This window comes from Heteronotia binoei, chromosome 1, assembly GCF_032191835.1.
Source record: "Heteronotia binoei isolate CCM8104 ecotype False Entrance Well chromosome 1, APGP_CSIRO_Hbin_v1, whole genome shotgun sequence".
In the NCBI taxonomy this organism is placed as follows: Eukaryota; Metazoa; Chordata; class Lepidosauria; order Squamata; family Gekkonidae; genus Heteronotia; species Heteronotia binoei.
This window is the reverse complement of record NC_083223.1, coordinates 6,564,484-6,579,175: the sequence shown is the minus strand read 5'-3', so window position 1 is coordinate 6,579,175 and position 14,692 is coordinate 6,564,484. Positions and strand designations below refer to the sequence as shown.

General features: G+C 46.7%; 2 protein-coding genes across 2 annotated transcripts in view; one reads left to right on the top strand and one right to left on the bottom strand.

The window, feature by feature from the left end:
- Positions 1–5,487, bottom strand: part of COMMD1 (copper metabolism domain containing 1) — a 168,770-nt gene extending 163,283 nt beyond the window's left edge. Inside the window, exon 1 of the mRNA XM_060230525.1 lies at positions 5,246–5,487. Coding sequence (XP_060086508.1) covers positions 5,246–5,437 — 192 coding nt within the window. The 5' untranslated portion in view covers positions 5,438–5,487. The remainder of the gene's footprint in view (positions 1–5,245) is intronic.
- Positions 5,488–6,843: 1,356 nt separating this feature from the next.
- The window catches only part of CCT4 (chaperonin containing TCP1 subunit 4), a 35,252-nt gene continuing 27,403 nt past the window's right edge, over positions 6,844–14,692 (top strand). Inside the window, exons 1-2 of the mRNA XM_060263937.1 lie at positions 6,844–7,159; positions 13,555–13,607. Of these exons, the coding sequence (XP_060119920.1) occupies positions 7,027–7,159; positions 13,555–13,607 (186 nt within the window). The 5' untranslated portion in view covers positions 6,844–7,026. The remainder of the gene's footprint in view (positions 7,160–13,554; positions 13,608–14,692) is intronic.

The following is a 14,692-nucleotide window of genomic DNA, read 5'->3' as shown; positions in this document are numbered from 1 at the left end:
AGGCCATTCCAGCAGCTGCAAGCGGAGGAATGGGGAATCAAACCCGGTTCTTGCAGATAAAAGTCCGCGCACTTAACCACTACACCAAACTGGTTTTCTGCGTCCAAATCAAGGTGCTGGACGGCCCAGCGTCTCAACACCAACTGCCCAGAAGCCCTTCCGTCCTTTCCATTTAAACTCAACCCGACTACTCCAGAGGATAATACATCTCTCTTAACCTTCCAGCGTGACATTGGTGAACTTTATTTTAGTGGTAGGTGAGATTTTTATTCCCTGCCTTCCCTAGTACAAAAGAACTAAAAATGTGCAGAATGACTGGGATCTCCCCCCCCCCCCTTTCCAAATCAATGTCTGACTCAAAGTGCACGTCATTATGTTTTATCGGTTTCCTGTCACTCACATCTGTGGACAAACACCCTTTTTCTCACTAACTACTATAGCTCGGAGACATATTAAAAAACGGAAACGGATCAAAGAAGGCAGATACAAAGGAAGGCTGCGAGAAAGGAATCAATGACACAAAAAAATCTGATAACAGGAGAGGGGGAAGAAAAATCAAGCCCCGGAGAGATTGTTTCCAGTTTAGTGCCTAGCATTTGGAAGCAGAGAGATAAAGATGCGGAACGCAGGAGACAAGGAATCAAACCGGTCAAAAAAAGGAACTCAACACCTGTGAAAATAAAAATCCCAGACATATAAACCCACATGAGGTGAAGAAATTATACAATGGGAGAGAAGTCAAGTGTGTATTTGGGAATGTTAGAAGAGTGAGCAAAGTCACAAGAAATCAACGTAGGACAAATAAACTTTCCCCCCTAGTCTTCCGTCCAAATTAGGAGTAATTCCTGAGAGAACATACGTTAAATCCAGCGGCACCTTTAAGACCAACAAAGTTTAATTCTGGGTATAAAAGCTTTCACGTGCATGCACACTTCTTCAGATATACTAAGACTGTCTCAAGAAATAGATAATTAGTGTCAAGAGGCATAAGTAACTGAGCGATAAAAAAGGTAAAGGTTTCCTTTGCCCACTTCCCTCGACTGATACCACAGGAGAGATACAAAGCAGTTTTAAGACCAGCAACATTTTGTTCAAGGTGTGAGTTTTTGCCTTGCTACACACACACACAGAGGGTGTTAGTTAGTTGTTGGCTTCCAATTCTGGGAAGTTGTTTCCGATTCTGGGGTGACGTCCCATCATGATATTTTCACAGCAGACTTTTTTACAGGGTGGTTTGCCCTTGCCTTCCCCAGTCATCTACACTTTCTCCCCAGCAAGCTGGGGACTCATTTTACTGACCTCGGAAGGATGGAAGGCTGAGTCAACCTCGAGCCGGCTACCTGGACCAGCTTCCACTGGAATCGAACTCAGGTCGTGAGCAGAGGGCTCCGACTGCACTACTGCAGCTTTACCACTCTGCGCCACGGGGCTGCTAACTGAGCAATAGGAAGAGCTAAGATTAGATTAAAGCAGTCGGTAAGACCTGTGAATAGCAGCAAATTAGCATACAGATAAAAGAGTTAACAAACAGATGTGAAACCAGCGTTCTCCCTAAGCTGAGTGTGACCTAGCTCAGTTTTTTAGCCTCTGGCTCACACATTTGTGTCTTAGCTCAGGAAGGGTGGCCCCAGAGCAAACTAATTGAAGCAGCAGCTCACAACTTTAATGCCAGTAGCTCACCAAGTAGAATTTTTGCATACAAGACTTCACAGCTTAGAGCAGGGGTGTCAAACATGTGGCCTGGGGGCCAAATCAGGCCCCCGGAGGGCTCCTATCAGGCCCCTGAGCAACTGGCTGTCATCTGCTACCTTCTCCCTCTCTCTTGCTTCCTTCTTCATCGCAGCTTGTTTTGGCAGGCTTACTCAGTCTCACAGGAGCTACAGAAGAAGGGGAGGGGGAGGCAGAGTTCGCTTTGCCAGGCTCTCTCAATCGCACAGCAGACATACCGAGCCAAGCCTCTCTTCTTTCTATTGGCTGAGGCTCCTCTCCGTCCCTGTCCCTTGGAGAGCTTCATTTGCCCAGTTCCCTGGATCCCATGGGAGAAATACAAAGAAAGCACCTTTAAGACCAATTAGTGTGAAATAAAAATTGTTAAGGGAGCTTGTGGGAAGGTGGGGGAGAACCCCTAGCGCAGGCCTGAACCCGAGGCCTTCTGAATGTCAAGGCACTGCTCTATCAACTGAGCCATGGCCCCTTTGCTAAAGGCAGATCACTTGTGAAAGAAAGGAGACTCCAGGATAAAGAAGTTAATCCACAAAAATTTTAACAGACAGGCAGTGTTCAAGATTTGTCACAGTAGAACAAGTGACCAGATGTGACGCTGAAGAAGGAACCGTGAGAGAGGTCTACAAAACTGTGCGTGCAGCAGAAAGAGAGGACTTATTCTCCCTCTCCTAAAATCCCAGAACTTGGAGACAATCAAGAAAGATGAAGGGCAATAGATTCAGGACGAGAAAAAGGAAATACTTCTTTCCTCAGAGAGTGATAAAAATGTGGAATTTGCTGCCAGAGGATGTAAAAGGAACCCTGTTTTAAAGCCATCCAGGCTTGTCACTACAACAAATTCATGAGGAAAAACTGAAGAATCTTTAAGTGTTTTAAAGAGGATGACTAAAGGGGGACATTACAGAGGTTTACAGAAACTAGGCATGGGGCAGAGAATGTCTACAGGACCTTTTCTCCTTCTTCCAAAATAAAGGTAAAAGTAGCCCCCTGTGCAACCACCAGTCATTTCCAACTCTGGGGTGGCATCGCTTCACAACGTTTTCACAGCAGGCTTTTTACGGGGTGGTTTGCCATTGCCTTCCCCAGTCATCTACACTTTTTCTTCCAAATTTACTCTTCCAAAATACTAGGAGGCAAAGAAGAAGAAGACTGTAGATTTATACCCCGCCCTTCTCTCTGAATCAGAGACTCAGAGCGGCGTACAATCTCCTATATCTTCTCCCCCCACAACAGACACCCTGTGAGGTGGGTGGGGCTGAGAGGGCTCACACAGCAGTTGCCCTTTCAAGGACAACTCCCAAGATACCTATGGCTGACCCAAGGCCATTCCAGCAGCTGCAAGTGGAGGAGTGGGGAATCAAACCCTGTTCTCCCAGATAAGAGAGCTCTGGCTGACCCAAGGCCATTCCAGCAGGTGCAAGTGGAGGAGCGGGGAATCAAAGCCGGTTCTCCCAGAGAAGAGCCCGCACACTTAACCACTACACCAAAGAGGCTCTTGGCTTCTCTGCCCTTTTGCTGGCCCTCCAGAACTGTATGAAACAAGAAGCTGATGGAACGTTAGTCTGAACCAGCAGAGCTCTTACGGTCTTCACACTTTTTATGGTTTCCATGCTAACTTGGAGAACTGTCACCTCAAAAAAGGGGGGGAATACTGGTTAATATCGCAGAAAGACGATCAAGGTGAGCAGCCGTGTTGGTCTGAAGCAGTAGAACAAACTTTGAGTCCAAAAGCACTTTGAAGACTAACAAAAGCTTAAAAATACATTTCGGTTTCTCATTGTTTCTCCAGCAATACATCATTTCCTTGTACGTACTTAAGCTCTTGCGCCAATCAATAATCTCTAACTACTAAAATATAAAGCTTGCAGACTCAATAACACTATTAATTATCATGCTCAAACAGTCATAGCTTCTCTAAGTTAGTTATTTTTCCTTACGCCCTTCCTCTTAACCTTACTTCTGCCCCTCTCTTATGAAATTTCATAATTTCACAATTTAACAATTTCATAAGATTAACAAAAGTTTATTCAAGGGCAGGCATGAGCTGTTGTGTGCAGGCACACTTCCTCAGGCTCAGAAACTGGCAGAAAAAAGGAAGAGGAAGAGCTGCTGGGAGAAGCCTAAGTTTGTACCCAATATTTATTTCCAGAAGAGAAATGTACATGCTATGGAGCCATCTGTCCTGTGTATTTTTTTTTTTAAGTTTCCTAAAACAGCACGCTGTTCCATGTCCAAACACACTATCTTCTCAAATAAATGTTCAGGACAAAAATATGATTTCCATTAATATTTTTATCTAAAGTCTCTTGTTGAATAAAGACTGGCAGTGGCGTCCCAGCAAGAGGCTTTAGATAAAAATATTAGTTTGGAAGGCCAAGATATGAAACATGGCACTTCAACACTACTCAACCCATAAATATAAAAGATGGTCCCTTGAAGAAGGGCTTTTTCCCCGAAATGAAACTGGACTGGTTCTTTTATGGACTTTAATTATATATGGTTTTTGGATAGTAGGCATGTTGTGCACAAGATGGTTTTTTGTCTGTACCACTGTATTGTTTAAGAGTCTACAGAAGATACACATTTTGGATTATACTGAATACTATTTTCTACACGGCGTGAGTGTGTCGTTATTCTACAATTAAGGGACAAGCAGCAGACTTATTCCATGCATACATAAATGCAATATAAATATATCCTCCCCCAATAATAATAAATATATCCCCCCAATAATAATAAATATATCCCCCCAATAATATATATATCCACCCACAATAATAATAAATATATCCCCCTACAATAATAAATATATCCCCCCATAATAATAAATATATTCCCCAATAATAATAAATAAATCCCCCCAATAATAATAAATATATCCCCCAATAATAACTATATTCCCCCACAATAATAATAAATATATCCCCCGGAATAATAATAAATACATCCCCCCAATAATAATAAATATATCCTCCCACAATAATAATAAATACATCCCCCAAATAATAATAAATATATCCTCCCACAATAATAATAAATATATCCCACAATAATAATAACTATATCCCCCAATAATAATAAATACATCCCCCAAATAATAATAAATATATGCTCCCACAATAATAATGAATATATCCCACAATAATATATATATATCCCTCCAATAATAATAAATATATCCCCCAAATAATAACTATATCCCCCCCGCAATAATAATAACTATATCCCCCCAATAATAATATATATATATATCCTCCCACAATAATAATATATCCCCCAAATAATAATAAATATATCCCCCAAATAATAATAAATATATCCCCCTGCAATAATATATATATCCCCCCAATAATAATAAATATATCCCACAATAATAATAACTATATCCCCCCACAATAATAATAAATATCCCCCCCACCATAATAAACTGGCAATAATCCCACCCAATGGCAAGTATGGGCAGAGGTGGAGCAGTGGGCACCCAGGCCCCGCCCTCCCCTGCTAGCCCCGCCCCCGTTACCTTGACGATGCCCGTCATCTTGGCCTGCAGAGCCCGGAACTCTTGCGGCGCCAGGTCCGGGTAGAGCTGGTCGCGCAGCAGCTCCTCCGTGATCTCCGCATTGCCGTAGTACGAGGCCTGGGCGATGCCGTTCAGAAGGCCCAGCAAGGGTTTCGCCGCCTCCAGCAGAGGCCGCTCCGAGGCGGCCGCCATCTTGGTCGCGGAGACAAGGAAGACTACAATGACGGCGGCCGGGGAAGGACAAACTTGCTGGGTGGGGGGGAGAGGTACAGAGGCGGCCGCTTGGTTCGACTCAGCAGCGCCTCTGCTGGCGGAGAGAGGGAGTTGTTTCTTTCCCAGAGCGGCCGCAGGACATGGGAGTGGTTAGACGGGTGGCCAAGTCCAATTCAAGAAATATCTGGGGACTTTGGAGCAGGAGGCATCGGGGGTGGAGCCAGGAACACGGGTGTGACAAGCATAATTGAACTCCAAAAGTTCTGGCCATCACATTTCAAAGGACCGCACATGCCTTCCCTCCATTGGAAATAATGAAGAATAGAGGCACCTTCTTTGGGGGCTCATAGAATTGGACCCCCTAGTCCAATGTTTTTGAAACTTGGAGGATATCTTGGGGAGAGGCACCGGATGCTGTGCTGAGAATTTGGTGCTTCTACCTCAAAAAATACCCCCAAGCCCCAGATACCCACAGATCAAGTCTCCATTATACCCTATGTAGAGGTGTTGAACTCATTTGTTACGAGGGCCGGATCTGACATAAATGAGACCTTGTCGGGCCGTGTGTGTACCTATTTAAGATTAGGTAGCAAAGATATAAACTTTTTAAAGGACACAAATACAATTAAAGTGTTTTTTTTTAAAGAACACCTTAAAACTCGCTTAAAACATTAGCGCTCATTGGTCTTAAAGGTGCTTTCTGTGTATTTCTCCCATGGGATCCAGAGAAATGGGCAAAGGAAGCTCTGACTCTTTCCTTCCTTCCCCAGGGGACCAGGAGGGGGAGGAGCCTCAGTCAATAGAAGACTTGGCTCAGTAGCTCTGCTGTGCGATTGATAGAGCCTGGCAAAGCAAGCTCTGCCTCTCCCCCCTTCCTCCCCAAGGGAGAAACCTCAACCAATGGAGGGCCTCCAAACCGGGGGGGGGGGGATCCCCTGCCCCCCACCTGGGGATTGGCATCCCAGACGACAGAGATCAGTTCTCCTGGAGGCAACAGATGCTTCTATACTGCATTTCTGCTAGGTCAGAGGGATCACAGTTTGCAAAGCTGGACAGCCACCGCATCTTTTTGACATGCTTGTGAAATCATGACTTCTGCAGTAAAAAGCAACATTTCCTGAGAGAGAGTCAACAAACGAAGAGGGAGCTCCATACCCTATGCTTCCAAACACCAGCCCTCCAGTGTAGGCTGTTGCCAGTGAGACCAGATTAGGGCTTTAGGTGTCTATATCCCTCGCCCGTTCGATCTCGTAGCAGGAATTCACCAGCGTTACGCGACAACCCCGTCCTAAATCCCTATATTCCCGCCTCCCCCGGTCTCCGGATTTTTTTGTTTTGCCGCCCCGGAGAACGGCACTTGCGATAGTCACCCCTCTCCGAGTGACGTAAATCTCCGCGCCGGCCTGCGCGCTTGGCGAAGGACCTCCTTTCTCCTGGTGGTGCCGTCGCTTTCTGGAAGCTTCGCGCCTGCCAGGAACCGTTACTAGGAGCCGACGCCCTCGAAGGGGCTTGGCGGGGAGAAGAATCCGTCGCCATCCGAGGCTCCCGAGCGGCAGAGGGACGCAGCTATGCCGGAGAACGTGAGCGCGAAGGGCGGGCTCCTGGGCAACGGGAACCGCAGCATCGGCGGCCAGCGGGGCTCCTACCAGGACCGGGACAAGCCATCGCAGATCCGCTTCAGCAACATCTCGGCGGGCAAAGGTAATGGGCGCTGGGCCCGGAGTGGGGGGGGGGTGAGTGGGCGGGACCATTGTTCTTGGTAGGGTTGCCAATCCCCAGGTGGAGGCAGGAGATCCCCCGGTTTGGAGGCCCTCCTCCCTCTTCAGGGTCAGCGGGAAGGGGGGAGGGAAATGTCTGCTGGGCACTCCATTAATCCCCATGGAGACTGATCCCCATAGGGTATAATGGAAAATCGGTTCACGGGCAGTGTTCCCTCTAAGCTGAGTTAGTGTGAGCTAGCTTAAACTTTTTGGTCTTCACTCAGGAACATAAGAGAAGCCATGTTGGATCAGGCCAATGACCCATCCAGTCCAACACTCTGTGTCACATAAGAACATAAGAGAAGCCATGTTGGATCAGGCCAGTGGCCCATCCAGTCCAACACTCTGTGTTACACAAGAACATAAGAGAAGCCATGTTGGATCAGGCCAGTGGCCCATCCAGTCCAACACTCTGTGTCACATAAGAACATAAGAGAAGCCATGTTGGATCAGGCCAGTGGCCCCTCCAGTCCAACACTCTGTGCCACATAAGAACAGAAGAGAAGCCATGTTGGATCAGGCCAGTGGCCCATCCAGTCCAACACTCTGTGTTACACAAGAACATAAGAGAAGCCATGTTGGATCAGGCCAATGACCCATCCAGTCCAACACTCTGTGTCACATAAGAACATAAGAGAAGCCATGTTGGATCAGGCCAATGACCCATCCAGTCCAACACTCTGTGCCACATAAGAACAGAAGAGAAGCCATGTTGGATCAGGCCAATGACCCATCCAGTCCAACACTCTGTGTCACATAAGAACAGAAGAGAAGCCATGTTGGATCAGGCCAGTGGCCCATCCAGTCCAACACTCTGTGTTACACAAGAACATAAGAGAAGCCATGTTGGATCAGGCCAGTGGCCCATCCAGTCCAACACTCTGTGTTACACAAGAACATAAGAGAAGCCATGTTGGATCAGGCCAGTGGCCCATCCAGTCCAACACTCTGTGTTACACAAGAACATAAGAGAAGCCATGTTGGATCAGGCCAATGACCCATCCAGTCCAACACTCTGTGTCACATAAGAACATAAGAGAAGCCATGTTGGATCAGGCCAATGACCCATCCAGTCCAACACTCTGTGCCACATAAGAACAGAAGAGAAGCCATGTTGGATCAGGCCAATGACCCATCCAGTCCAACACTCTGTGTCACATAAGAACAGAAGAGAAGCCATGTTGGATCAGGCCAATGACCCATCCAGTCCAACACTCTGTGCCACACAGTGGCCAATATATGTGTGTACGTACACACACACACACACACATATATATACTGTGGCTTATAGCCACTGATGGACCTCTGCTCCATATTTTTATCTAACCCCCTCTTGAAGTTGGCTATGCTTGTGGCCGCCACCACCTCCTGTGGCAGTGAATTCCACATGTTAATCACCCTTTGCGAGAAGTACTTCCATTTATCCGTTTTAACCTGACTGCTCAGCAATTTCATCAAATGCCCACGAGTTCTTGTATTGTGAGAAAGGGAGAAAAGTACTTCTTTCCCTGCTTTCTCCATCCCATGCATAATCTTGCAAACCTCTATCATGTCACCCTGCAGTCGAAGTTTCTCCAAGCTAAAGAGCCCCAAGCGTTTTAACCTTTCTTCATAGGGAAAGTGTTCCAACCCTTTAATCATTATAGTTGCCCTTTTCTGGACTTTTTGCAATGCTATAATATCCTTTTTGAGGTGCGGTGACCAGAATTGTACCCAGTATTCCAAATGAGACCGCACCATCGATTTATACGGGGGCATTATGATACTGGCTGATTTGTTTTCAGTTCCCTTCCTAATAACTCCCAGCATGGCATTGACCTTTTTTTATTGCAGTCGCACACTGTCTTGACGTGGAAGGATGGCCCCGGAGCGCCCTCATTGATGCAGGAGCTCACAACTTCTATGCCAGTAGCTCACAAAATAGAACTTTTGCTTGCAAGACTCCAGAGCTTAGAGGGAGCATTGTTCACGGGTATCTGGCACTCTGAGGTTAGAGGTACCAAAATTTTCAGCATCGCGTCTGGTACCTCTCCACAGAGAAAACTCCCAAGTTTCAAAAAGATTGGGCCGGGGTGGTGGGGGTCCAGTTCTATGAGCCTCCGAAGAAGATGCCTCCACGCTCCATTACTTCCAGCGGAACTCCCAGCGGAAGGAAGGCATTGAAAAAGAACATTGTCGCTTTCATGTGGAAAAGCTGAAAGTCCAAATACGAACCAGTGCTGCCCTGCTTATGATAGCAAGGTCCGCCCCCCCCCCCCCCCAACAGGGGATAAGAGGTTGCCAGGTTGCTAGGGAAAGTTCTGCAGATTTGGGGATGGAGCCTGGGGAGTGTGGGGACTTCAGTGGGGTACGATGCTGTAGACGCCACCCTCCAAACCATCCACTTTCTTGGGGAAATGACCACTGTCATCTGAAGATGAGTTGTAATCCCAGGAGATCCCACCAGACTGATTCCCATAAGGTGTAATAGAGAATTGATCCAAGGGTCCGGGTGGGTGGGTGGGGGCTGCTTTTTGAGGTAGAGGCACCAAATTTTCGGCATAGCATCCAGTGCCTCTACCCAAGATACTCGCCAAGTTTCAAAAGGATTGGGTCTGGGGGGTCAGATTCTATGAGCCCCCCCAAGAAAGTGTCCCTATCCTTCATGATTTCCAATGGAGGGAAGGCATTTAAAAAGTTTGCGGTTCCTTTAAATGTGATGGCCGGAACTCCCTTTGGAGTTCAATTATGCTTGTCACAGCCTTGCTCTTGGCTCCACCCGCAAAGTCTCCTGGCTCCACCCCCAAAATCCCCAGATCAGGGGTGGCCGAACATGCTTAACGTAAGAGCCACGTGGAATAAATGTCAGATGTGTGAGAGCCACAAGACATGAACATCAGATGTTTGAGAGTCGCAAGACAGGAAAGCAGGCAAGCAGATAAATGGGAGGAGGGAGACAAAGGCGGAAAGAAAGCAACTTTAACTTTAAATGCATTCTCCAAGCTGCCAGCTGGCTTCGCTCAGAGAAGTGATTTAAAGAGAAAAATGCCTTTTCCAAGCCAGCTGATGGGGTGGTGAGAGTTTCAAGAGCCACACAATATGTGTGAAAGAACCACAGTTTGGCCAGCTCTGCCCCAGATATTTCTTGAATTGGACTGGGCAATCCTAGTTCTTGGGGCGGGGGTGCATCAATAAAGGAGTGGGCCGAACATTGCATTGTCTGTGAGGTGGTTTCCTCCACTGCCCCTGCTAGGGTTGCCAGCCTCCAGGTGTGGCCTGGAGATCTCCCACTTTTGCAACTGATCTCCAGTTGACAGAGATCAGCTCTATGGGACCCAGGTTCGAATTTGCCCTCTGCCTTGTAAACTTGCCGAGTGAGCTGGGGCCAGTCATACACACTCAGGGTCCTCCCTCCCTCCCTCTGACATCTGACATTCATGTCTTGTGGCTCTTACATTAAGTTAATTTGGCCACCCCTGCTTTAGACTCTTGTGTGTGGTGATGATCAGTTTAATTACTGTAGTTGCATAGTAATGTGGATGTTTATAGCAGAGACCTGGTGGTGTGCTATGTGGTTCTAGATTAGGGGTGGGGAGCCTCTGTCCCGAGGGCCGGAGATAACTTGTTGTGGCCCTCGGGGATTGCTGGGCCAAATCAAGCTATGTGGGGCCTGGTTGGCCAGCGAGCATCAGCAGCCTCCCCAGGGCCAGGCAGCGATCACAGGGCCCAGATGTGCTGTGTGGCAGCCTCCCTGGGACCTGGCTGGCCAGCCAGGATTGCTGCAGGAACTGAAAAAGTTACTATCACAGTTCTGGTAAGTTTCCCCCTCATTTCCCTTTCTTCCCCTCATTTCTTTGCTTCCCTTTATTCCCATTTCTCTCTTTCCATTTCTTCCTCCCTTTGCTTACCTTTATTACTCTTTCTTCCCTCTATTTCATTTCCCTTTCTTCCCCCCATTTCTTTGCTTCCCTTTATTCCCATTTCTCTTTCCATTTCTTCCCCCCTTTGCTTACCTTTATTACTCTTTCTTCCCTCTATTTCATTTCCCTTTCTTCCCCCCATTTCTTTGCTTCCCTTTATTCCCATTTCTCTTTCCATTTCTCCCCCCCTTTGCTTACCTTTATTACTCTTTCTTCCCTCTATTTCATTTCCCTTTCTTTTCCTTTCTTCCCCCCATTTCTTTGTTTCCCTTTATTCCCATTTCTCTCTTTCCATTTCTTCCCCCCTTTGCTTACCTTTATTACTCTTTCTTCCCTCTATTTCATTTCCCTTTCTTTTCCTTTCTTCCCCCCATTTCTTTGCTTCCCTTTATTCCCATTTCTCTCTTTCCATTTCTCCCCCCCTTTGCTTACCTTTATTACTCTTTCTTCCCTCTATTTCATTTCCCTTTCTTTTCCTTTCTTCCCCCCATTTCTTTGTTTCCCTTTATTCCCATTTCTCTCTTTCCATTTCTTCCCCCCTTTGCTTACCATTATTACTCTTTCTTCCCTCTAGAGCCAGTTTGGTGTAGTGGTTAAGTGTGTGGACTCTTACCTGGGAGAACCGGGTTTGATTCCCCACTCCTCCACTTGCAGCTGCTAGCATGGCCTTGGGTCAGCCATCGCTCTGGCAGAGGTTGTCCTTGAAAGGGCAGCTGCTATGAGAGCCTTCTCCAGCCCCACCCACCTCACAGGGTGTCTGTTGTGGGGGAGGAAGGTAAAGGAGATTGTGAGCCGCTCTGAGACTCTTCGGAGTGGAGGGCGGGATATAAATCCAATATCATCATCTTCTTCTTCTTCTTCTTCTTCATTTCCCTTTCTTTCCCTTTCTTCCCCCCATGTCTTTGCTTCCCTTTATTCCCATTTCTCTCTTTCCATTTCTTCCCCCCTTTTCTTACCTTTATTACTCTTTCTTCCCTCTATTTAATTTCCCTCTCTTTGCCCCATTTCTTTATTTCTCTTTATTTCCCATTCTACCCCCTTTCTCCCTTCCTTTCTCTCTCTGTGGAGCCTGTGTGGTGGGCATTGTGAAGGACAGCTGCTGGGGTATGTGGGTGCCTTTAAAGGTTTGTTGAGAGCAGCTGCAGTTTCTGCATGGAGGGAGGGAGGGGTGGCGGGGGTTAGGGGGTGGGAGCCACTGAGTGGGACTTCAGGGGGTGGGAGCCAACCACCACCAGTTCAGTTTGCACGTGGTTATCCCAGATGGTGTGGCCTAATATGCTAATGAGTGTGTGACCTAATATGCTAATATTAGGGGATGTGGTCTGATATGCTACTGAGTTCCTGCTGGGCTTTTTCTACAAAAAAGCTCTGGACCTATGCTTTTGCCTAGTGTGTGTGTACCAGATTAGGCTCTCCCCACATGACTTCAAACAGAAAAACAATTATTTGCATTAGTTTTGCTGGCCTGAATCATTCTCCCTCAGCGGAGCACTGTTTTTTAAGTTGATAGTTTTGCATGGCCTGGGAATGATGTTATAAATATCCATATGACCCTTGGCAGAAAAAAGATTCCCCACCTGTGTTCTAGATAAAGAGTAGTAGTTACGTTTTTTTCTCATTAATTTTTTTTAGTAAATTTGTCCCCAAAGATTTAAACCTGGGGTGTCAAACGTGCGGCCCAGGAGCTGAATAAGATCAGCTGGTTCTTGTCTCCTTCCATCTCCCTCTCTCTTGCTTTGAACATATGAACATATGAAGCTGCCTTATACTGAATCAGACCCTTGGTCCATCAAAGTCAGTATTGTCTTCTCAGACTGGCAGCGGCTCTCCAAGGTCTCAAGCTGAGGTTTTTTCATTTGCCTAGACCCTTTTTTGGAGATGCCAGGGATTGAACCTGGGACCTTCTGCTTCCCAAGCAGATGCTCTACCACTGAGCCACCGTCCCTTTCTTCTGCATCTCAGTTTGCTTTGCAAGGCTTGCTCAGTTGCACAGCAGAGCTATAGAGCAAAACTTCGATTTTCTCCATTGGTTGAATCTCCTTCCCCTCCTGGTCCCTTCCTTTGCCCAGTTCCCTGGGTCCCATGGGAGAAATACAAAGAAAGCATCTTTAAGATCAACGTGCTAATGTTTTAAGCATGTTTTATTTTAAGGGTTTTTTTTTTAAAAAACCCTTTCGTCGTGTTTGTCTGTGTTCTTTAAAAAGCTTATGTCTCTGCTACCTAATCTTAAATAGGTACCCACATGGCTTAGCCCAGTAAGCTCTCATTTAGGTCAGATCTGGCCCTCATAACAAATGAGTTTGACACCCCTGATTTATACTGTTTATTTTTTTTTTTTTTTACCCTTTAGTTTTTCTAGCTTTTGTGTCAAAAGCCACGGAAAGGTGTTTTGTTAACGGAATTAAAAAATAATGTTATCCACCCATTTCTGTTTTAGCTGTTGCAGATGCAGTTAGGACTAGCCTTGGACCGAAAGGCATGGATAAAATGGTGAGTTGGATTCCCGATGAGATTATTACAGAAGATTTTTAAAAGGTGAAATGTGGCCTGTGTGTGAATTCTCATGCCTTCAGACACTGCATGATGAAAGCGTGAAGTCGTTGAATGTCGATCATCGGGCTTCCTAGGCGAGGAGAGTAGCCCCCATGATAGAATGTTGAGATGGGACAAGAGAGCCAGTTTGGTGTAGTGGTGAAGTGCAGGGACTTTTATCTGGGAGAACCGGGTTTGATTCCCCACTCCTCCACCTGCAGCTGCTGGAATGGCCTTGGGTCAGCCAGAGCTCTCTTATCTGGGAGAACCGGGTTTGATTCCCCACTCCTCCACTTGCACCTGCTGGAATGGCCTTGGGTCAGCCATAGCTCTCCTATCTGGGAGAACCGGGTTTGATTCCCCACTCCTCCACTTGCACCTGCTGGAATGGCCTTGGGTCAGCCATAGCTCTCTTATCTGGGAGAACTGGGTTTGATTCCCCACTCCTCCACTTGCAGCTGCTGGAATGGCCTTGGGTCAGCCACAGCTCTCCTATCTGGGAGAACCGGGTTTGATTCCCCACTCCTCCACTTGCAGCTGCTGGAATGGCCTTGGGTCAGCCACAGCTCTCCTATCTGGGAGAACCGGGTTTGATTCCCCACTTCTCCACTTGCAGCTGCTGGAATGGCCTTGGGTCAGCCATAGCTCTCTTATCTGGGAGAACCAGGTTTGATTCCCCACTCCTCCACTTGCAGCTGCTGGAATGGCCTTGGGTCAGCCAGAGCTCTCTTATCTGGGAGAACCGGGTTTGATTCTCCACTCCTCCAAATACACCTGCTGATGTGACCCTGGATCAGCCACAAGTTCTCTCAACAGCAGAAAGCAACAACTGTGTACAAAACACACAATAAATATATATATATGTGTGTGTGTGTGTATGTGTGTGTGTGTATATATATATATATATATGTAAAGTCTCTCTTAGTTGTCTCTGTTTGTTTTCCAACAGTACCCAATACACAGTACACAAAAATATCTCACAAAAGGAAAGGATCCTCAAGACTTAAATGCCCAGAGGATGCTCAATCCTTCTCACTTCTTAT